The 24,287-nt window shown below is 47.6% G+C and overlaps 3 protein-coding genes across 3 annotated transcripts; all 3 read left to right on the top strand.

Annotated features, from left to right (window-relative positions):
* Window positions 1–1,898: 1,898 nt before the first annotated feature.
* LOC308358465 (olfactory receptor 10A7-like) lies at window positions 1,899–2,888 on the top strand (the record flags this gene model as incomplete). The annotated part of the gene is made up of 1 exon (XM_080828642.1): window positions 1,899–2,888. One exon carries the CDS (start codon window positions 1,899–1,901, stop codon window positions 2,886–2,888), a length of 990 nt encoding a protein of 329 aa, XP_080684768.1.
* An 8,164-nt stretch (window positions 2,889–11,052) lies between these two features.
* LOC308358100 (olfactory receptor 6Z7-like) lies at window positions 11,053–11,994 on the top strand (the record flags this gene model as incomplete). Its single annotated transcript, XM_080828117.1, has 1 exon — window positions 11,053–11,994. The coding sequence occupies exon 1, from the start codon at window positions 11,056–11,058 to the stop codon at window positions 11,992–11,994; it is 939 nt and encodes a 312-aa protein (XP_080684243.1). The 5' UTR covers window positions 11,053–11,055.
* A 9,225-nt stretch (window positions 11,995–21,219) lies between these two features.
* LOC308358098 (olfactory receptor 6Z7-like) lies at window positions 21,220–22,204 on the top strand (the record flags this gene model as incomplete). The annotated part of the gene is made up of 1 exon (XM_080828115.1): window positions 21,220–22,204. Exon 1 carries the CDS (start codon window positions 21,230–21,232, stop codon window positions 22,202–22,204), a length of 975 nt encoding a protein of 324 aa, XP_080684241.1. The 5' UTR covers window positions 21,220–21,229.
* Window positions 22,205–24,287: the final 2,083 nt, after the last annotated feature.

Genomic DNA, 24,287 nt, shown 5'->3' with positions numbered 1-24,287 from the left:
GAGGGAGCATCTGATGGGAGCGAGGCAGGACGCCCGGTGTCGAGATGCTGTTAGAGAAGCCTCGCCTCCTTCCTTTTTATTAATATTCAGTTAGCCAACACATAGGACGTCGTTAGCTTTTGATGTAGTGGTCAGCGGTTCCTCTGGTGCGTGCAACACCCAGTGCTCATCACGGCACGTGCCCTCCTCAGTTCCCCCATCGCCTGCTTGCCCCCTCCCCCACTCACCTCCCTTTCCTCAGCCCTCACATTGTTTCCTGGGCGCCAGAGTCTCTAGTGGCTTGTCTCCCTCTGATTTCTTCCCACTCAGTTTCCCCTCCCTTCCTCTGCGGTCCTCTGCTCTAGTCCTTATGTCCCACATACGAGTGAAACCATATGATCATTGTCTTTCTCTGCCTGATTCATTTCACTCAGCATAATCCCCTCCAGTCCTGTCCGTGTTGATGCAAATGGAGGGTGTCCATCCTTCCTCATGGCTGAGGAATATTCCATTGTGTACATGGACCACATCTTCCTTATCCATTCATCTGTTGAAGGGCATCTTGGCTCTTTCCACAGTTTGGCGACCATGGCCATTGCTGCTGTGAACATTGGGGTGCATATGGTCCATTTTTTCACTACATCTGTATCTTTGGGGCAAATACCCAGTAGTGTAATTGCAGGGTCATAGGGAAGCTCTATTTTTAATTTCTTAAAGGATCTCCACACTGTTTTCCAAAGCGGCTGCACCAACCTGCATTCCCACTAAGGGTGTAAGGGGGTTCCCCTTTCTCTGCATCCTCACTTCTGAGGAAGGCATCCTTCTGTTCCCCCAAGGAAGCACGATGTCAGGGAACAGGTGTGATTTTCCTGTTCATCCCCAGATCCCAGCTCAGTGCACACTACAGTGGCCAGTGTGGGGAATTCTTCTCTCTGGCTAAAGAATCAATGTGGGAGCCATGCCTCAAGGGAGCTTGAATGCTGGGACAACATATGTAAGCTTCATGTTGTATGTAACAGGAGCATGAAAACAGCTGCATGATGTGGGTTAATCTGGATTCGTGTAACGAACAGTGATGCCCATGGACTCACTATGTGACCACTCCAGTGCCCAGAACGTCTGTGTATTATGTCATTTGTTCTTCACAAAAACCCTGTGTGACAGAGAGGTTATCGCACTATATAATGGAGAGTAAGTTGAGCTGGGCGTTAAATGGAAAGGCGTCTACTCGCATGATGCTCACAGTCTATGGAAGGAAATAGATTATTGAAGAAAAAGTAGTCTATTTAACTCCAAATTATGTATAGTGGAGCGGGTGGCTGGTTACATTCTTTCTGGCCCTTCAGGTAGGGGGTCTTGAAAGGTGAAATCTGAGTGGAGACCTGCATGATAAGAAAGGTCCAACCATACCCACAGCGGGGGGACCTGACTGTGCAAGTGCAAAGGCCCTGGGGTGAGAGGGAGGTCTTTGAAGCTGGACTTAGAGAGCGAGAAGATCAGAAGAAGATGGGGATGGAGAGGTGGCCAAGAACCAGTCCTCACAGACCTTGGGAAAGGAAACCAGTGATACAAATATCCAGGGAACAGCATCGCAAAGGGCGGGGATGGCGAGTGCAAAGGCCCTGAGGCAGGACCGGGCATTGCGGATGCAGCTCCATGGAGAAGAGGTCAGAAGGTGGGTGGGCCAGGCCAGTCAGGGCGTCGTGGGCCTCCTGAGGCCCTGGGATCTCCTCCCAGGCTCCTGGAGGGCATTCAAGGAGGACCTGTGTGTGGCCCACGCTGATTTGCCTTTGGATAGATGCCTCCCCTGCTCTGCACAGTGCACTTGGGGGAGACAGAGCCCGCGTAGGCCCAGCTCTGCCCTTCACGGCCTCTCCTTACCTCTTCCCCTCCCAGAGCTGCTGCGCCCACCCTGGTCCATGCCGACCGCCGGGGCTCCCCCAGGTGCCCCCGAAGCCCCACCCTGCGCCAACCGGAGCTGCGCGCCCCGCGACCTGGTCCTGCTGGGCTTCGCGCACGTGCCCACGCTGCGGCCGCTGCTCGCGGCGCTCTTCCTGGCCATGTTCCTGCTCACGCTGCTGGGCAACGCGCTCATCGTGCTGCTGAGCGCCCTGGACCCGGCCCTGCGCGCGCCCATGTACTTCTTCCTGCGCCACCTGGCCCTGCTGGAGATCTGCTTCTCGCTGGACATCGTGCCCCGGCTGCTGGTGACCCTGCTGCGGCCCGGGCAGGGCGTGTCCCCCGCGGGCTGCGCCCTGCAGCTGCTCCTGGTGCTGTCGTGCGTCACGTCCGAGTGCTTCCTCCTGACTGCCATGGCCTGGGACCGCCACGTGGCCATCTGCAGGCCCCTGCGCTACGGCGCCCTGGTGAGCCCTCGACTCTGCCACCTGCTGGCCGCCACGTGCTGGCTGGCCGGAGTCCCCGTGTCACTGGTCTTCACCGTCTGGCTATTCAGCTTCCCCTTCTGTGGGCCCTATGGCATCCGCCACTTCTTCTGTGACATCGCCCCCCTTCTCAGCCTGGTGTGTGGGGACACCAGCGTCTTCGAGGCCAATGTGTTGGCGGCCACGGTGCTGGTCATCATGGTTCCCTTCTGTCTGATAGCCACGTCCTACGGCAAGATCCTGGCCACCGTGCTCCGCATGCCGTCCGCCACCGGGCGCCGCAAGGCCCTGTCCACGTGCGCCTCCCACCTCATGGTGGTGGTTCTGTTCTACGGCACCACGGGGGTCATCCACCTGCGTCCCAAGGCCAGCTACTCCCCCGAGAGCAAGCAGGTGGTGTCCCTGTCCTACACCCTGGTGACCCCCATGCTCAACCCCCTCATCTACAGCCTGCGGAACAAAGAGGTGAAGGCCGCCCTGGGGCGCGTGTGTTGCCGTCGCCAGGAATCTGGACCCCGTGAATGACCTCTTCAGGAATTGTTGATGGACGTGTGGCAAGGATCTGTATGCAAATATGTGGTATAGTACTCTGACTTTTTTCTGGGAAACTATCTTTTTCCTCTTGCAGTCATGGTGGTGCTGGTTCTTAGAAAAGGCTCATGACAGAGAATTCAGTCCCTGATTACAATTATTTGGTAGTGGTGGACTAATGAGCCTAATTTGGGTCAACTAGAGTGTATTAGGTAGGAAGTGCCCCAAGAATGCTAGTATGTAGTGTGTGAAAGCATATCATTTAGTCCCGTGAATCTTTGATCAGCTGAGGGTTAGCTAATCTAGGCTGAGGTCTTCCGGGTGGTTCTTCTGATCTTGGGTAGGCTTGTTCATGCAAATGCGTGTTGACTGTCATACACTTGGTTTAGTTAGTCTGGTCCACACGTTTCCCATCCTTCTCCTGGGTCCAGAGTTCTGGCATGATTTTTCTCATTACAGTCACTGAATGAGAAGGCCCAGTTTTTCAACTGATTTTCAAAGCTTTGGCCATGTCACACCCAAGTAGCTGGCCTTAGCCAATGCAAGTCACATGGCCATATCCATAGTCACGGGGTAAGGAAGTACACTCTGTCTCTTTGTGGGAGGAACCGCGAGGTTATATGACAAACGATACTGAAAAAAGGAGGAGTGGGCCTTTAGAACTTCCTTTAGAGAGCCAGACACTGAGACTTCTGTTCAAACTTCTCTTTGTTCATAGCTGTTAAGGATGTAAGCTTGTAGATGCCATCAACTATCTGGTCTTTAACAGGGGAGTTCCTGCTTGATAATGGCATTATTGCAAAGAAAATCAGAACCAGTAGTGGTAGATGGGGGGAAAGATGTGGTTCTTATGATTTTGTTGAGTTCAGCCATGCCTGAAGTCTGTTCTGCCCTTGGAGATTCCTCTTAGATGAACTGGTAAATTTGTCTTTTACTTAAGCCATTTGGTTTGGTGTTCTGTCCCTCTCAGTGCCCTGATTTACTCATCTCTTCTCTAATAATTAACCTGGTGTGTGAGTGACATCATTTCTTCTCCCAAGCTCAGTAAGAATATTTTTTTGAATATAGGTAAGTGTATCAGAGAAGAGGTTGCTTCCCTTTAATTTATCGTCTACCTTTGAAGGCATCTGGTTTTCCTAGAAGACAAATCTGGATGTGAATTGTCACTCTTTATTTTCTTGGTTGTACAAACTAGGACTTGACTTCTCTGAGCCTCAGTCTTCTCATCTGTGAAGTGGGAATAGTAACCATACTTACCACACTGGATTGTTACTATTCAACAAGGGGATGTGTGGAAGCGCCTCACATGGTTCTTGGGACACAGTTGGTGCTCAGTTAATGATCTGCATTCATTATTCCCATAGCTGTCCACATAGATTAGAAGCCCAAAGCTCTATCTTCAGGAGGAAACATCCTACAGTATTCCCAGGAGGCTGGATTTGGCACTGGGGGACTTGGAGTTCAAGTATGGAATGAAATCCTTCAATACGGGTTGTTGGACAAGTCTCTCTGAGGCTTAGTCTCACCCTGTCTAAACGGGAAAGGGTTTGAGAAAGAACACCTGCCCTGCCTCCACCCAGGACTATGGTGACGATCAATGAGACAACCAGTCTAAATGCACAACTACTGCACAAGGCTGAATGAGTTCCTGTTCTTTGTTTTCAGACCAGTTCTGCCCACGTTTTCACCTTTTCCAAGTGTTTTCTCCTTAATCTGGTGTCAAACAACAAACAAGTGTGTATCGAACACCAACTATGTGTCAGGCACCTCTTGAGGCTCTCGGGACACTGTGGCGAATATGACAGCATTGTCTGGGCCCTCATGATCGTTCAGGAATGTGCAGAATTTTCCTAAGATGTGGTTCAGAAATGCCTGGGGTGGTCGTTAAGCACGGAGATGTCACACCCAATGTGGGCCCCACCCCGATCTACCAAATCAGAAACTTTGAGATCACATCCCAGAAATATGTATTCATGAAAAAGTGCCCTGGGCGATTGCAGTGTAGAGCTGTGGATATGCTAGCCTAGCAGATCCCTCCTAGAAGGGAGAGGATAAGGAAGGCCACACATCAATCCCAAAGCAAACACTAAAGGGAAAGTGGTCTACAATCAAACCAGACTCTTTCCTACCTTGAAACTCCGAGGTCTTCACCACTGAAATCCACTCAGCCTACTTCTGTGGACAGTTATGACCAAGAACCTCAGTTCTACTATCACTTAGAATATGGAAGTGGTCACTGGGCCATAAACCCCGTGCCCAGTACAGCTGAGAAGGGGAGGAGGTAAAAGGCTGAGCCTCCTGGTATGCGATAAGCCACCATTTTAGTCAGCCATAGGGCATCTCTCATGACATCTGTTGATTTTCCTGTGGTGCACTCATTCACCCTTCTTCCCATAACTTGTCTTTGGGAAGCTACGTGCACCCTATTCCCTACAGTCTTTTGTCTTTGACAGTTTGATGGAAGTTTTTCCCTCTGCCCTCACCATGTATAGGGTGTTGGCTTGGTGTCCCCAAACTAAGTCCTCCCACACTTTCTCCCTGGAATTGGATCACTGAGTGAAACAAGGACTGAATATGGAACTGTGGTTCTCTGTGGTTGGTCTGGTACTTCTTACCCAGTTTGCTGAAACTGTCCTGGTCCATGATCCTGGCAAAATATAGTCCTTCAGCAATCCCACAGTCTCCAACCACTTCCTTGGCTTAAGTGACCCAACGTTAGCTTCTCTTTTTAGCAACCAAAGGACTTAAAATGATACAGCCTCAGCGCCAGTTTCCCTGCCTTACACTGCAGTTCTGTGTTTGGCCTGGACCCAGTGGTTGTCAAGGTCACTTTATGATGCTCTTCTCAAGAAGATGTCCTTGGGTTTTTTGTCCTCACCATTTTTTCGGGTTCTTCTGGAAAACATGATCCAATGGCTACTGGGTTTAAGAACCTCATGGCCTCATAAACCCTGAGTTTTAAGTCCTAGTCTCTAATTCAGACCTGCCAACAACCAAAGAACCCAACAATACCTTGGGACACTTAGTTCCAGGCCACCATTCTCCCAGATCCCTCCTTTATCCTCCTGTATCCCCTATCCCTGGATATATCATGAGAAAGCCTTCTGAACTCAAGCCTATATTTTACGAGACCCAGAACTTTCTAGGAAGTGAGAAGCAGACCTCTAGTTTTATCCTACCCATGCGCCATCATCAGACATCCCCGAAGTATGCGCTGTGAGTCAAACCCTGTGCTTGCCTCTGTGGATACAGAAAGAAAAGACAAATTTCTTCTTCTGAAATAACTCTTCGTAGTTGAGGACACAGAAGATTAAAAAAAAAAAAGTTGTAATTCAGTGTGAGGGGTGTTGTAGTAGCACACTGGGTCATTATTTTGAACATTGGGATGGAGATGAGCTAGTATGTATTGAGTATCTACTAAGTGTCAATTACCACACTGAACATGGGACACATACTTGCTAATATAATTTTCCAAGATGTCTTGGTTTCATACCTGTCTCATGGCAATATTATTGCTTCTAGGTGTGGGGTATATAATTTGCACTGAGCTCAGAAACTTACATGCATTAAATACTTTTATCCCTTCAATGACCCTGGCAGGAAGGAAGGGTTATCTTATTTTATAGGGAGGTTCAGAGACAGAGTAAATCATGAAGGTTCTGCACCTGTTGAGATTTGGGTCAAGAGCTGAATGTCATGTGTCAGGCTCCAACTCTGCAGAATATTCCTAATAACACGGAGGACATGGGGAGATGGAGGGGAGAAGGGAGTTGGGGGGAATTGCAGGGGGAGACGAACCATGAGACTGTGGACTCTGAGAAACAATCTGAGCGTTTTGGAGGGGCGGGGGTGAGAAGTTGGGTGAGCCTGGTGGTGGGTATTGAGGAGGGCACGGATCGCGTGGAGCACTGGGTGTGGTGCAGAAACAATGAATTCTGGAACACTGAAAAGAAATTTAAACAATAAATTAATTCATTAAAAAACAAAGCAGCAGAAACAATGAATTCTGGAACACTGAAAAGAAATTTAAACAATAAATTAATTCATTAAAAAACAAAGCAAAACAAAACAATAAAAGAATATTCCTACAACCTCATTTGGAGCATGAATGTCTAACCAACACTGACCAATCGCCTGCCGTGGTCGCAGAAGTAATCACACCACACCGTGCGATTTTATCGGAGAAGGGAACTAATTCCGTGTGACTAGAGAAGAGAGGGTTCATAAATATTTTTCGGAGACTGAAGTTTCCTGTGAAGTCTAAAGGGTTGAATTGGATTTCATTGGGAGGAAAGGCAATGTCTTATCAGAAAGAATAGTTTGGAAGGTTCCTCAGGAGTCAATGTACTTGAGGCCTCCGGATGTCTGTGTGAGCAAGGATAGAGGTGTGGAGAGAGTCACACAAGTGTCTGGAGGTTGGATAGAAAGGTTATAGTGATTCCAATTGTGGAAAAATATATGTAACATCAAATTTGCCCTTGTTAACCATCTTTAGGTGAACTGTTCTCTGGCAGTAAGTACACTCACAGTGTTGTGCAACCGTCACTGCCATCTGTCTCCAGAAGGCTTTGCCTGGAAGAGTGGGTGCTTGGTACCCTTAATTAAACACTAATTCCCCCTTCCTCTCTCCTCCAGCCACCATTCTACTCTCTTCCTTCCAGGAATTTGACTACTCTAGGCACCTCATATAAGTGACATCACACAACATCTTTTTGTGACTGGTTTATTTCACTTAGCATAATGTCTTCAAGGTTCCTCTGTGTAGTAGCATGCATCAGAATTTCCGTCCTTGTTATGGAGAGCGAAATTTCATTCTATGTATATGCCGCAGTTTGCTTGTCATTGCCTCCATCCACGTATGCTTGGGTGACTCCCATCTTTTGTCTGTTGTGGATGACACTGATGTGAACACGGAGGTGCGATACCCACACCTGCCACCACTTTCAGTGGGCAGCACCGTCTTAGTCTCCAGTCTGTCCTGGCAAGTCCTCTCCTGTGGTTGTCAGATGCGTTCGCTCTTCTCAGAACAAGTTATGAACACGTGTTTCCGTAACCGAACTTATCAACCAACGGCAAGAACGATTTTACCACTCATCCGTATCCCCCAGGACGCAAACACAAGACCAGGTATTCGGGAGGAAGTCAGTCAATGCATGATGGCTCTTCCTCCCCTTAAGTCTCTACAGAGTATCAGTAAAAGTGTTTTTCACACCAACTCTTCTCCAAATCTGCAGAGACCAGGTGAGGTCTCTGAGGTCCAGAGCTCCAATTTAAGCCAGCCTCCCTGCCTCCTTCTCACCGTGAGGAGAGTCAGCTCGGCAACTTAGAGCATCCAGAACCACGAAGAGAAACGAGGGTGGGAGAAGTGGGTGCCTCGTTCAGAACCAAGACCAGCTTCTTCCAACATGGACTGAACTACTCTTCGGTATCTCCTCCTCCGGGCAGGAGCTGAGTGCGTCTGAGCATCTGAGCCTCTTCCAGGAGCGGCATCAGGCAGAACAGATCTGAAGCTGTTGTCCTTCAACTGTCACACGAGGAGACCAGATGTCCGTCTTGGGGGGTGAGGACAAGGAACAACAGAGAGAGATGGTCTTTCATAGAATATCCGAAGCATCCCAGGTACTGACTCTGAATACTTTGGAAATATTAATGATCTCACCGTCCCTTAGTACTTATCCACATATTATATGTTAATTTATAGTCAGTATATGTGCTGCCGAAGCGAGCACATGTTAATTTATAGTCAGGATTAAATGGATTGAGCGACTTTCCCAGAGTTCCACTGCTTGAATGTTCTCTCGAACACTTGGAGGCTAAAACCAGTTTGGTTCGTGCCCGTGTGGCCGTCACTTTTGGCACAGTGCCTCTTTGCACACAGCCCCTTGCTTCATAAATAATTACCACTAAAGACTTCACCGGCCAAGAGTCTGTCTTCTCATGAGAGAAATCCTGAGTTTCATTTAATACAACAGGAGCGAACCCACTTCTGTAGAAATCTGAGCTCCTGTCCTGAGAGGGGGACACGGCACAGTGCAGAGGAGAGGTGGTTATCTGTCCTTTTGAATGACATACGACTGAAGTTAAGTAGCGTGCTCGAGAGGGCAGATAAAGCTCTGCGGCCAGACTGCCCCGGGGACCAGACCGCCACAGCTCCCTTGAACCTAGCGCAGCTCTTAGCGAAGGATTCATGGGTGACAACGAGTTTGGGGGTGGAGTCATCTCTGAATGTCCAGTTTGGGGATTTGGGATGCTACTGTGGCCTCCAGGGCTGCTCTTACCGGTCTTGCTGCACATTATCCAGGGGTCTCTTGGTTCATCTGAAGTCCTAGGTTAGGAAAGGCAACTCAGGAAAGGATTGGCGGAGGAGTATTAAGTGGGTACGGATGAGAAGATAATGAAGATGAGAGCCAGAACCAAAAAGATGAGGAGCGAGAAATCTCAGCTGGGGGGAAGGACTGAGGTGGACGGGAAGTGGAAGGTGAGTGGACTCCTGTCCAGGAAGTGCTTACTGGGGTGCGGGTTCCTCTTGACAGCTGTGAAGTGGGTGGTGCAGTCACACGTCTGAGCCGCGGCTTCCCCGTCTGTGTTCATGCAGTAACGTACACAACACCTGTGTGTCCCGAGAACTGAATTAGCTTGCGCTCCTTGTGCCTTTGCAAAGAACCTTAGATCTACAAATCCGTCCTCTCGGAAGACTCTGGCGCTCTGCAGCTAGGAGAGAACTTAGAGCAACAAATTCTTTCATGCAGGAAGTTCTCCCAGGTTCCTGCTAACGTAACTTGAGAGGTTGACTCTCAGGACACCTTTCTTCCCTAACATTGCTATGCAGAGGAGACATCTTATGAAAGCTTGGCAGATACTGACCTCTGTTATAAGTTCGTCCTCAATTATTTTTGCTTGTATCGCCTTGAATACCAATCTCACAGCCCCCTCTAATCGGGAATGGATTTTTTTTTTTTATTGGTTTGTTTGTTTCATTGACTCTTTCTCCGGAAATCAGTGGCCACAGACTTGGACTATATGTGTCTTCTTCACCCATGTACTCCCAACACCTGGCATAGAAAGGGACGTTTAATGAGTGCCATCGAGTGGATTCTGTGAATGACAGCCTGGAGTCAGAAGGATTCTCTAGTTGGGTCACTTGTCACCTCTTTACTCCCCATGTCCCAGGTGTAGACTTTACAGGCTTGATTGTGAAGATGAAATGGAATGGAGTTGGCACAGCATAGATGTCTGGCCCAGCCGTGTGTCTTTCTTTGTGTTGTTGCGTCCTGGCTGTATGGTCTTGGGCAAGTGAATTTATCTGTGTGGGCTCCATATCTGTGTTATGGCATAAAACCAATGAATATAAGTAGGTTTTATGGCAAGTTACTCATGCATATGAGGGTCTCAATGAGTTATAGAAGTTTCCATTATGAGATCATATGTCCCAGGGCACAGTAACAATTTTTTCAGTCAGCTTCAGCTTCTTGAAATGTATCGGGGGAAATAATTATTTCGGGGGGAAACAGTGTCCATGTGTATTTGTGGTAACACACACATTGAAGCAATAAATGATATTTCCAGCCTTCTGCTGAAAGGAATGCCAGTCTTTTGGGGGATTCCTCCCTCTTCACTCTTCTTGAACATCATCATTGGTGACCTACAGCCTAATACGATTCTCAGAATAAATTTGCATTGAGAAGAGGACTACTTTCAAACAAAAGGGCTGACCATCTTGCTCTACTCCAGATTTATAGACTACCTCCAAAGTCCTACACAGATTACACAAAGAAAGGAAAAATATGACCTACAATAATCACATTTTTGGAACAGAAATAATAACAATCCCAATTTATTATTTGGTATACCAATTCCCATCCATTCCTTTATTTATTAAAACAAGCTCATGGGAAGCCAGTGATTCTCTACCAATTTTCAGGAGGTCTGATTGTATAAGGACACAGACTTAGTAAGGCCAATCCGAGTAAAGACTGTGATCTCATGCTCAGAGTTTGCCTCACAGATTCTGCTCAGCATTTGTCTGTAACAGTCAGTTTCCTACAGAAGCTGGCTAACCCAGTCCTAGGGTCTCCATGCACTGTGAACAATTTCCTAATTTTTTCTTAACTACTGTGTCTCTGAAGAAACCAGGATATCAACAAACTTTGTCTCTCCTCAGATGGAGAGGTCCCTGGAGTCGGGCAACACGACCAGAGTCCGGGAGTTTGTCTTGCTGGGTTTGTCCACCAGGGCGGACATAAGGGATGTCCTGTTTGCCGTCTTCCTGACCCTCTACGTGCTGACCCTCCTGGAGAACACGCTCATCATCTACCTCGTGTGCAGTCACAGCGAGCTCCGCAAGCCCATGTACTTCTTCCTGGGCAACCTCAGCTGCCTGGAGATATGCTACGTGTCAGTGACCGTGCCCAGCCTGCTCGTGGGGCTGAGGACCGGACCCTGCCACGTGCCCTTCACAGCCTGCATGACCCAGCTCTTCTTCTTTATAGTCCTCATCTGCACGGAGTGCACCCTCCTGGCGTCCATGGCCTATGACCGCTACGTGGCCATCTGCCGCCCACTCCACTACCCCCTGCTCATGAGGCCCCAGGTCTGCCTGGGCTTGGCCCTGTCCTCATGGCTTGGGGGGCTGCTGGTCTCGGTGGCCAAGACGACGTGCATCGCCAGCCTGTCGTACTGTGGTCCCAACGTCCTCAACCACTTCTTCTGTGACGTCTCCCCTCTGCTCAACCTGTCCTGCACCCATGTGGCCCTGACCGAGCTGGTGGACTTCATCTCTGCCATCGTCATCTTCTGTGGGACACTGTTGGTAGCACTGGCCTCCTACTCCGCCATCGGGGTGGCCGTGCTCCGCATGCCGTCAGCCGCCGCCCGGCGCAAGGCCTTTTCCACGTGCGCCTCCCACCTGGTGGTGGTGGGCATCTTCTACTCAGCAGCCCTCTTCATCTACTGCCGTCCCAGCCGCATCAAATCCATGGACCTCAACAAGGTGCTGTCCGTCGTCTACACGGTGCTCACGCCCATGTGCAACCCCGTCATCTACTGCCTGCGGAACAGGGAGGTGCACGCGGCGCTTCGGAAAACTCTCCGCTGGCCTTGATCCCAGTCTCGGGTCATGGAACCTCTCGTCTCCGGACTGAAGATCGGCCATGGCCACGAAATTCCACACAGAATACCGGAAGGGGGAAGAAAAACAGAAGGACTACGTTTCCCATCTAATAAACAAGGAGTTCACGTCAGTGAAGAACAAAGTCTGAATTACCCACGGGAAAAGTGAACAATGTCTATGAGAAAGCAGGTCATCACAGATGAATGACAAGTGACTGGTAAACTCACACGACAAGATGGTCCACCTTATTAGTAAACCAAGAAATGCAAATTTAACCCCATCATTTCATTCCTAGAATGAGAAATGCTTACAGATGTTTCTATATGTCCCCACAAGTAGAGCTAGGTCATAGATACGGAGGTATTTATAGCAACTTTGTAATGAAAAGAGAATGAGAAACAGCCTAATATCCATCCACAATGGATGGAATAAATATATTCATTCGGAGATAAACCCTGGGGCTATTAAATAAAAGGAAATAGACATATGTTTGACGTGGTAATATGCTGATATATACATGTAGAATAAAAAATTAAGATAGGGCCTTTTCTCAATTCCTTCCCCATCTCTTTGTTACTAGCAATTAAATATCTATAGTCCCTTTTTTAAGATTTAGTTATTTATTTATAAGGAAGTGCATGCACATGTGGGCAGGGGAGGGGCAGAGGGAGAGACAGAGAATCTCACACAGACTCTGTGCGGAGTGTGGAGCCCAACGTCACTACCCTGAGATCATGACCTGAGCAGAAATCAAGTGTTGGATGCTTATCCAACTGAGCCACCCAGGTGCCCGACCTACCTGTATTCTTAATAGTGCCTTCTTTTTTTTTTTTTTAAAGATTTTATTTATTTATTTATAAATAAATATATAAATAAATATATATATATAAATATAATACAAATATATAAAAATATAAATAAATTATTATTATTATCAGTGGGTTGGGCCTCTGCCTTTGACTTGGGTCATGATCTTGGGTCCTGGGATCGAGCCCCGCATTGGGCTCTCTGCTCAGCAGGGAGCCTGCTTCCCTTCCTCTCTCTGCCTGCTGCTCTGCCTGCTTGTGATCTCTCTCTCTCTGTCAAGATTGTTTTGGTACTTCTAGGTTCTTTACATTACCATATAAATTTTAGACTCAGCTACACATTTTTATTTTAAAAAATGCCCCTTCGGGGTGCCTGGGTGGCTCAGTGGGTTAAGCCTCTGCCTTCAGCTCAGGTCATGATCCCAGGGTCCTGGGATCGAGCCCCACATCGGGCTCTCTGCTCAGCAGGGGAGCCTGCTTCCCCCTCTCTCTCTGCCTGCCTCTCTGCCTACTTGTGATCTCTCTCTGTCAAATAAATAAAATCTTTAAAAAAAAATTCCTTCAATTATAATGATGATTGGATTGAATCTAGACATCGTTTTGGGGGAGAATTGACATTTTTGACAACACTGAGTCTTTCAAATCATAAATATGGCCCACCTTTCCATTTATTTAGCACTTAAAATTTTTTAAATTTTTATTGTGTTATGTTAGTCACCATACAATACATCATTAGTTTTTGATGCCGTGTTCCAAGATTCATTGTTTATGCACCACACCCAGAGCTCCCTGCAATCTGTGCTTTTTTATTTCTTAGATGCCACACAGGGGTGAAGTCATACGGTGTTTGTCTCTGTCTGACGTCTTTCACTTTGCCTAGTCCCCTCCAGGCCCATCTACGTTGACATGATCTCATCTTTTCTAATGTCTGTGTAACATTCCGGTGTGTATGTGTGCACGTGTGTGTGTGTGTACATGTAAACACCACACATGTCCATGTTCATTCATCTGTGGGGGACTCTGACGTGGCTCCCGTATTTAGCACGTTGAGCCTGTAGCTGTCCTGTCAGCAATGTTTCAGATCACTTACTGTGGAGGTCACGTGTGTCTTTCCGTCAATTTATTTCCATGTATTTAGTGTTTTCAATACTTTTGTGTACTTAATCGTTCTGTAAATTTTATTTTCCCATCGCCACCTCTAGCATTTAGAAACAAAACTGGTTTCTGTGCACTTGTCCTGGATCCTACAATCTTCCTAATCTCAGATACTAGCTCTAACATGTGCTTCGTAGATTCCTTAGGATTTTCTGTGAAAATAATCAAGGTACCTGCAAATAATAATGCCTTTCCTTCTTTTTTCCAATTTCTATACCTTTTCCGTCTCTCCTCTTGGACAATGTGTAGACCCTGGGAGCCGCAGACCCACGAATGCGGAGTGGGTTCCCATGGGGCTGCTTCTGGTCCTGTTGGACACACCCGGGGCATTGCCTGGAGGTGCTGTGCTCTCCAGTTACCCTGTGTGCAGCTCATCGGAGCCTGGAGCAGGGGCCGGGCCAACACATGAGTCTGAGAGGACGGCAAAGGGCAGCACGACACAATCGGCAGCTGTGACAGACACCGCCACTCTCAGCACCTCAGCACGCTGGTTTCGGTCTCGCCTGTGCCATGATTCCATGCAGCTTGCCAAGGGGGGCCCTCTCTCCTGCAGCTGCCCAGGGACCCAGAGTCTTTCCTTATAGCCCCCGTTATCCTCCAGAGTCTTGGGGCTCCCACCGAAACTCTGATCGTAGACAGGCAGGGAAAGAGAGAGGGAGAGGCAATGAGAAGGAGGCATCACCCGAGGTTTGCAGGGCCAGGTCTGGCAGTTGTAGGTGTCACTGCTGCCCACACGTCATTGGCCAGGAATGAGTCACATGGTCATACCGATGTGCAAGGGACGCTGGGAGATGCAGTTTAGGGGCACACTCCTGATTCTGCCCCATCGCTGCTAGACACACAAACGTGCACAGAAAGAGTAGTGTCGTTTCTCATCCGTGAGTTCTGGAAAATGGAGATCATTTAAGAGAATGAGTGTGATTAAAGGGGTATAAAATGTGCATTCTCAGATGTCTTTGATGGGAGTGTAAATCCATGCAGTGTTTTCAGAGAGTAATTTTGTAACGTGGACAAAGATGATGAATATACATTGACCAGCAGTCCGACTTCTAGTTGTGTATTACAGAGCTATTTTTGCGTGTGGGCAGAATGAGCATGCCAGGATTTCTATGGAAGCAAGGTCTGCACTAGCAGAAACTGGACAGCTCTACAAATATCCCCTAATACAGAACTGGAAAATACGTTAGGGTCATTACGGGCCACCTCCGTTCCAGACTCTTCTTCCCTCCGCCGTGCCCTCTGACCACACATCCCTAATGTGCCACGGTCAAGCATTCCAAAGCTTGAGCAATTGCCTTTAAGAAAAACTTCGTCAGGGCGGGGGCCGGATATTAGCCTCCCCCAACGCCCAAATCGACAAACATCTCAGTGCCAAGAATACAGAAATAAGAGTCTCTTCTCTGCGTGAGATCACATTTTAGTGGTGCAAGAGAAAAGCAAGGAAGGACTGATAATAAAGCCAATAAGAGCCATCTTAGTGTCAGGAGCTAAGCAGGTTTTAGACCTTAGGGAAAGACTTAACATAAATTGACTGTTGTGTGTCCATTACTGGGCTAGATCTGTATACATCTGTATTAGTGTAACTTCAGACCCTCTCTGAGAAGGGCATGTGATCTTCATCTGACAGGTATCAACAACACAACCAATAACCACCAGTTCCTGAGCTCCTGATACGTGCTGGGAACCATCATAGGTGCTCCATGGGCACTGACGAGCTTAATCTTCCGGGCCACCATCATCCTCCCTGTTTCATAGATGGGGACATGGAGACTCAGGGAGGTCCGAGTCACACAACCTCTGGATGACAGATGAGGAATTCAAATTCAGATTCTCGCGCTCCAAGTTCCAGGACATCCCTCCAACTGGAGATGGAGTGCGGGCACTCAGTCAAATTCCTGGATACCTGCTGGGGACCAAGCCATGTTTACCTTAGCACACTTCTCCCTCAGGGGGGAGGAAAGGGTTAATTCCTGGTGTCTGGAACAGGAAAAGTGGGCGAGAGCTTCTCTACGCAGGTGAACATGAGCTTGAGAGAGGAGCTGGAGTTCATTCGGAGGGGAAGGAAAAGGAGTCTGGACAGAAGGACCGACATGGGCATAGACGTGTAAAATGCATCATGTGGTGCTTGCGTGTCTAGGATAAAGCTATGCAAGTACTTGCACGAGTAGTTAAAGTATTTTAATCTTCATTCCCTTAAAGGATGGGAGGAGCAGAGGACATAGTGGAGAGAATGTGGTCACACATTAGCTCAGAAGTATTTTGTGGTGTTTGTTGACCGCAGCATATGATAGACCAATGGTTTTACGGTTCCTGAAAGAATGCGGTGTTATAGCTATGGGCGCATTACTTTTAAATCTATGTCACCTGATCACACAAAAGGAGAAAAGAAAAGGGTAAAATTGAATTTGAGAGTTCTCCCTCCAGTTTTGTGTTGGGCATTCCAGGAAGGGAGAGACCTGCTCAGTGGGGGTCCATGGCCTAGAGAGGAAAAGATGTGTTTCAGGCATAGAACGCCTACGAGTACACGCTAACTCCGGCGGCGAAGATGTCCAGCAGGCTGTGGGGAAAGGGTATTTCGAGTTTCTCTGTGAGCTGGAAGAATGTTCTGTCTCTCCGTTTCTTGTCTTGTTTCAAGCAGAGGTGATCTTGTAACACTTCGGAGAGACTGAGCTCAGACCTCCCTCCTGCACTGCGGTCCCAAATCTCCAGGTTCCCATCTCTGAACATCTCTCGCTGTGATAATGTGTACTTGTCAGTTTCGGGGTCATTATCTCAGACTCCTGGGAGCAGCTCGAGAGCAGGAATTACGTCTCATTCAGCACTGCGATGCCAGCACCCGCACAAATCCTCGCCTCTATTATGGGCTCCATCTGCGTGAGAACGGACTTGGAGCCAACCTCAGCGGCGAGCCGCCCTCCCAAGCCCCAGTACAATTCATGAAACGTTTTCTCTTCCATCTTCTCTGTAAATCCACAGAGATCAGGACAGCCCCCTAAGGTCCATCTGTTGGATTTAAACTGTTGCTTCCGCTCGCAGCTGGCTGGAAGGACAGAGTTCTCCCGGCCGCTCAGAGAGCACGGGGGTGTGGACTGGAGAGAGGCGGGTGAAGCCATCGCTCAGGACCAGAGACAGCTTCTCCCAAACCTTTCTGACGTCCTGAGTTGACGGACCAACTCTGCAAGTCACTGGCGTCTTCACTCAAGTCCAGGGGCAGGAGATGAGTATCTTTGCTCCCCAGAGTCTCCTTTAGAGAAGAAAAGCGGGACCTGCGTCCCCTTAGCTGAGAGGTAAGAAAACACGATCACCTGATTTGGGAACGAAAAAAAGAGAAGAGCAGAAAAGTTCTCCCTCCTGCCGGTCACCTGTGGGGTGCTCGGCACTGCTGGTCCCATGGAGCCTCCCCGAGATTCAGAGCCCAGGACAGTGTAGACGGTCCCGACGGCAGATGAGGACACGGGGGGCAGAGTCAGAGCCCTGGTCTAGGGCAGGGACCGAGCCCGGGCTGGAACCAGTTTCTGTCTGATCCCCAAGCCCTTCTCTTAACCGGAATGACAGGATATTTTAAACTGAGGCTTCTAAAGGAAATGTGTCAGGTCCGTACTGGCAGTAAAGACCACACGGCGTGGCACACCTAGCTGGCGGGCCGTGGAGTGTGCGACTCCTGGTCTCGGGTGTGTGAGCTCGGCCCCGTGTTGGGTGTAGCGATTACTTTTAAAAAATAAAATCTTAAAAAAAACCCATGGCACAGAACATGAGAGGAACTATCAAAGGGAATCCCATAGGATAAAGGTAAGTGTTCTTTGTTAGATTTCTGTTTTACGCGCGTGTGTGTGTGTGTGTGTGTGCACACGCGTGCACATGTCATCGCGATGGGTAACAGTGTGAATGTATTTCTTAGCTGCGACAAGGGTGGAAATTCATGAGAGCGACCGCACTCCATTTTCCTGCGTGTGGATCTTGTGCACATAGAGCGCAGGGAGGAAATGACAGCCGTGTTCACACAGTATCTTCTTCATTCCCGATGGAAATATTGTTACCATTGTCGGTGTAGTTAACTGGGGCTGAGAGAGATTAAGCGTCTAGCTCATGGTTACACAGCGAGCAAGCTGCTGGTCATAAACTTCTCTGCAGGGGCGACATCCGGGTCCGCCACAAAGACCTCTCAGGTCCTCGGTATTAGACATCATAGTTTATCACTTGGGATGTGTGCAGTCCTTTTTTCTTTTTTGCTGGCAAAACAGTGTAGCTGTTTTAAACAGCATTTACTCTGAATATATGCTTGGACATGCAATTTCTGGGACATGGTCACACCTTACAACTTACTACATGATGCCAAGTTGTCTTCTTTTTTTTTATAAAGATTTTGTTTATTTATTTGACAGAGATCACAAGTAGGCAGAGAGGCAGGCAGAGAGAGAGGGAGAAGCAGGCTCCCCGCTGAGCAGAGAGCCCGATGCGGGGCTCGATCCTAGGACCCTGGGACCATGACCTGAACCGAAGGCAGAAGCTTTAACCTACTGAGCCACCCAGGCGCCCCACCAAGTTGTCTTCTGAACTGAGCATACAAGTCAGACTCCCAGCAATCGTGTATGAAAGTTCTCATTATTAAACTTAATATTTTCAGACATCTATATTTGTTCTAATTCCATGGTTGTGAAGTGGCACCTAATTTTCATTTTAATGTCCATTCCTTGGCTCCTAGGAGATTAGCATATTTCCATGTTTCGAGTGATGAAATTCTTTGGTGAGATACACTTGCAGGCCTTTTTCCCCAGTTTTCTTTCTTTTTTTCTTTCCTTTCTTTCTTTCTTTTTTTTTTTTCTTGGAGAGAGGGCACGAGTGGGTGGTGTGATGTAGGAGCAGAGGTGAGAATCTTAAGCAGGCTCCATGCTCCCAGGGAGACTGATGTGGGATCAATCTCACAACCCTGAGATTAAAACCAGGAGTGAGACACCTGACAGACTGACCCACCAAGGTGCCCCTCCCCAGTTTTCTATGGAAGAGACTGTTTTGCACATTAATTGACTGATTTCTTTGTAGATCCTACATAGGGAACCCTTGTCACTCTTACCTATTGCAGGAATATTTTTCTAGTTTGTCACTTTCCACTTTTTTGTAATGACCAGATTTCCTTTTGGTGATTAGATTTTTACATTTTAAAGCATCCAAGTTTGAATTCTTTTCCTAGACTCTTATGGTTTTCTGTACCACCAAGGCCATACAAATATCCTTTGGTTTTTTACAGTTTCAGAGGTTTGCACTCTACCCTGATGGTGTCATTCACCTGAAATTGATTTACATCGTGTGGTGTGATGCGTGGCTCCAAGTTCTTTTTATTTTTCTACAGAAATAACTGATCACCCAAAACCATTTATTGAAAGACCCATCTCCTTCCCGCTTATCTTCAATAAAAGTTCTGTCCTGAGCCGGTGTGTATACATGTGTGAGCATGTTTTGGGGCTCTGTCCCACCTGGTTACTCTGTGTCGGAGACTTCATTATTTCGCTGGATGTTTGATCCAGACCCAACGCTGCAGACAGGGGACACGGGAGTGAGGATGGAGCTCCAGGAAGTGGACTTTGCTCAGGGCTTGGTGGGAGGAAAACCAGTTTCTTCCCCTCTCACTTCTCTGTTCAGCCACGCTGGCTCTTAGTGTCTCTGGCAATGCGAACCCCTCCCTGACTTAACAGCGTTGCCCTTGCTTTTTCCTGTTCTACCTCAAATGCTTTTCCATCAGCTCAGTATTCTGCTCGTTCCTCCAGATGTGGTGACAATCTTGTCTGGCTTTCTCTGTCGCATTTACCCGATAAGATCTATTTCTGTGTTTGTCGCTTTGTTCGCTTCCTCTATTCCTCAGCACCAAGAATATAAACTTCTCAAGTTCACAACCGTTGGTTTTGGTTTACTGTTTGATTTCAGGCACCTTGTGCATAATATATACTCAATAAAGACTTGCTATTTCGTGCATATGATCAATGATAAGTCAGACATAAATCCAGAGAGCAGGTTTTCTGCATGCCAGTCACCTAAAAATCACACTGGTTCCTCATAATTAATGACAGAGGCGAAGGACCACGACTTCTATAGCTCTGTCCCTTTGGACAACTTACTTACTGCCTATGAGCCTCAGTACAGTTGTGTAGGAATGGGTAAAACCAGGCTCTTTTTGTAGGATTGTGAACATTCATTGAGATCCTTGTGTTTAAAAAGTGCAGTACAGGGGCGCCTGGGTGTCAATTAAGTGTCTGCCTTCGGCTCATGATTCCAGGGTCCTGGGGTTGAGCCCCGCATCAGACTCCCTGCTCAGCAGGGAGCCTGCTTCACCCTCTGCCTGCCGCTCCCCCTGCTTGTGTGTGCTCTCTCTGTCAAATAAATAAAATAAAATATTTTTAAAAGATTTTATTTGTTTATTTGACAGAGAGATATCACAAGCAGGCAGAGAGGCAGGCAGGGATTGGGGGGAGCGGGGTGAACAGGCTTTCTGCTGAGCAGAGAGCCCGATGCGGGGCTCGATCCCAGGACTCTGGGATCGTGACCTGAGCCGAAGGCAGAGGCTTAACCCACTGAGCCACCCAGGCGCCCCAAAATAAAATATCTTTTAAAAATAAAAATAAAAATTGCACTTACAGTATATAGGGGCACATAAGTGATGTTCACACATGTATTTTCTTTCCTTAAAAAAAGAACATGCTCTTTCTGGAAGGGGTTGTTTTTAGAAATATTCATGAAGGAAATTACTCATTGGTCTTTCTTAGAAAAACCAGTATTGATGGTACTTTTCTCTAATAAGCAATGGCAAGTTTCCTCCAGAAATTCAACCAGTTAAAAGAGGTATACATCTCAGAACAAAGGAATGTGGTCCTTCCTTTCTTTAGAATAGTGCAGACAACCATTTAGATCCTGGGAAACTTTTCAAGAAGGAAGGAAGGAGAAAGGAGGAAGGAGGGAAGGAAGAAATCCAATCTAGAACAGACGACTTAAAGTCATCAAAAGAAAAGAAAGAATGATCACCGCTCTTGCCCCCATTTTACAGACAAGATAACTGAGGCTCATGAAGGTTGTCTTGCTGAACATCACACATTTGCTAAGCACAGGTGGAAGTTTTTCGATTCCGGTTTTGCAACGTCCCAGCTCAGCGGTCCTCCTGACAACGGTCAGCCTACGGCACGTGCAGTGGCTCTCGGTGCCCCGATGCTCTTCCTCTTCTCCCATTTTGCTCCTGCCTGGATCGCGGTCTCCACTAACCTGTTTCTTTCTGCACCCAGATGGAGAGGTCCCTGGAGTCGGGCAACATGACCAGAGTCCAGGAGTTTGTCTTGCTGGGCTTGTCCACCAGGCAAGGCATAAGGATCGGCCTGTTTGCCGTCTTCCTGACGCTCTACGTGCTGACCCTCCTGGAGAACACGCTCATCATCTACCTCGTGTGCAGTCACAGCGAGCTCCGCAAGCCCATGTACTTCTTCCTGGGCAACCTCAGCTGCCTGGAGATGTGCTACGTGTCAGTGACCGTGCCCAGCCTGCTCGTGGGGCTGAGGTCCAGTCCATGCCATGTGTCTTTCACTGCCTGCATAATTCAGCTTTTTCTATTCATAGCTCTCATTAGTACCAAGTGCACCCTCCTGGCGTCCATGGCCTATGACCGCTACGTGGCCATCTGCCGCCCACTCCACTACCCCCTGCTCATGAGGCCCCAGGTCTGCCTGGGCTTGGCCCTGTCCTCATGGCTTGGGGGGCTGCTGGTCTCGGTGGTCAAGACATCTTGCATCGCCAGCCTGTCCTACTGCGGCCCCAACGTCCTCAACCACTTCTTCTGTGACGTCTCCCCTCTGCTCAACCTGTCCTGCACCCATGTGGCCCTGACCGAGCTGGTGGACTTCATCTCTGCCATCGTCATCTTCTGTGGGTCGTTACTGGTTGCTCTGGCCTCCTACGTGGCCATTGGGAGGACAGTACTTCACATGCCATCTGCAGCCGCCCGCCGCAAAGCTCTCTCCACCTGCGCCTCCCACCTGGTGGTGGTGGGCATCTTCTACGCCGTGGTCCTCTTCATGTATACCCGCCCCAGCCGCATCAGCCCCATGGACCTCAACAAGGTGCTGTCCGTCGTCTACACGATGCTCACACCCATGTGCAGCCCCGTCATCTACTGCCTGCGGAACAGGGAGGTCCACGTGGTGCTGCAGAGAACTCTCCACTCACGCTGGGTCCCTTCAGTGAGAACCAACCTTGCTCACTCCTGATTCGAAGAGAGCAAATGATGGTCACCAGAGGGGAGGTCTGCGGGGGTTAAGGAGATGATGGGGAGGAAGGAGGGCACGCATCCTGATGAGCACCGGGTGATGGATGGAAGTGTTGAATCACTCTGTTGTACACCAGAAACTACTATTACACTGTCCATTCACTATACTGGAATTCGAATAAAAACTTAAACAATAAAACTATCACAGCCAAATGCGCACACACAAGCTGAAAGGCAAAGAGAAACCTGGGAGAAAATATTTGCAACAAAATGGATAAAGATGTTCTTAAAATAAATGAGAAAAATAGGGAAACTCCAAGAGAAAAGCAAAGGAAACACGGTCATGAAGAGGAAGGTTAGTCAAGGAAACAGGTGACTGACGGTCTCTACCAAAAAAATGGGCAACCTCTCTAAGAAATTTAATTCGAGGACAGCAATTTCCTCCATGCCTCTTGAAGAATATTGTGGAAACACCATCATTCAGAACGTATGTACAAGAATGTCCATTGCAAAATTGTAAGCTTTGGAATAAATGTTATTTTATTGGAAATTACTGGAAATAATTCAAATGCCCACCAACAGGATATGATTTAAATATATTACATTGTATCCATACTATGAAATAACACGGATCCATCGAAGAAATTGAACTAAACCACTGATACCTACTAGATACTGTGGTGGGGAGGTGGTCTGTGTTTGAGTCAAAGATGGAAGAAGCAATACATGAATATGTCAAAGTTTTGTGAAACAGCAATGATAAAGACACTGATTGCAATAGTTATTCATGCTACCACATACCTAGAAAGGCACCAGAAAGGGTATATACCAAGCGGTTTTTAGGCGTAAAACCACAGGACACCCATATTTTCCATTTTATATATTTGAATATTTAGCAATAAGCTTGTATGACCTTTATAATTGAATAAATAAACGTATTATAGGAGAAAATAGAAATTCTAAGAATGACCTTCTATGGGATGACTCATCACACTAGCGCATCTGAAATTTATTTTAAACTTATTTTTACTTTTTCCCACCTTGTTGAGATATAATTGGCATAGAACGTGTAAATTTAAGGTGTACAGTGTGTTGATTTTTTTTTTAAGATTTTACTTTTTTATTTGACAGAGATCACAAGTAGGCAGAGAAGCAGGCAGAGAGAGAGGAGGAAGCAGCTCCCTGCTGAGCAGAGAGCTCGACGTGGGGCTCGATCCCAAGACCCCAGGATCATGACCTGAGCCGAAGGCAGAGGCTTTAACCCACTGAGCCACCCAGGCGCCCCCAGTGTGTTGATTTGATCCACTTATCTATCGTGCATACTTTAATTTTTAATTTAAGTAGTAAAAACTCGTGTTGACAGTACCTCCAGGGAAAGGAGCACGTTCTGCTGTTGTTCGTGACCGTATAGACTGGTGCATTGTAGAAGGGCGCATTGTTAATAAATACAGAAAGTCTTGAGAATCTGAATGCCGTTGCATCCAGCAAGTCCACATTGGGAATTTATCTTGAAGGAACAAATGAAGGAAATGAGCAAAATCTGAGCTACAAAGATACCCATTCAGGACTATTTTCACAAAGATGAATAACTTAATAGTTCGGGTTTTTAAGTAGTAAGAAAGGCCAATAAACCTATGGAATGATACTCAACTTGCACCACGACTTTCATTTCTCATGAAAATCAAAGTAACTGCAGAGCAAATTTTTTAAAAAGTTATTTGAGAAAACCCATTGTTGGTTGGTGGGGGGTGGGGAGGCACTCCCTGAGACACTGTAGGACTGTAGATTGAGGCAGTGTCTTTGTAGAACAATTGGCCAATAGTAATCAAAGTTTAAATTCACATACACTTGGATATGGCAATTGCCGTTTTATCTTTGTGCTGTACGTACTGAGATAGTTGTTAATGCTCTTCCTCAGTGATTCCAGCCCACCACCTGCCGGGGACATGTGAGATGGCACTTTCTGGGCTCTTGGTGTATGAGCAATGTCATGTGAATTCTTCAGGCCAACAAACAATTACGTCACTTAGAGGCCAAACCACTGAATTCCTAGTGTGAGACCTCCTGATCTCTCTGCATGGTGA

Source organism: Martes martes, assembly GCF_963455335.1.
Source record: "Martes martes genome assembly, chromosome: 17".
Lineage (NCBI taxonomy): Eukaryota > Metazoa > Chordata > Mammalia > Carnivora > Mustelidae > Martes > Martes martes.
Note: the sequence above shows the minus strand (reverse complement) of the source record. Positions and strands in the feature narration are given on the sequence as shown.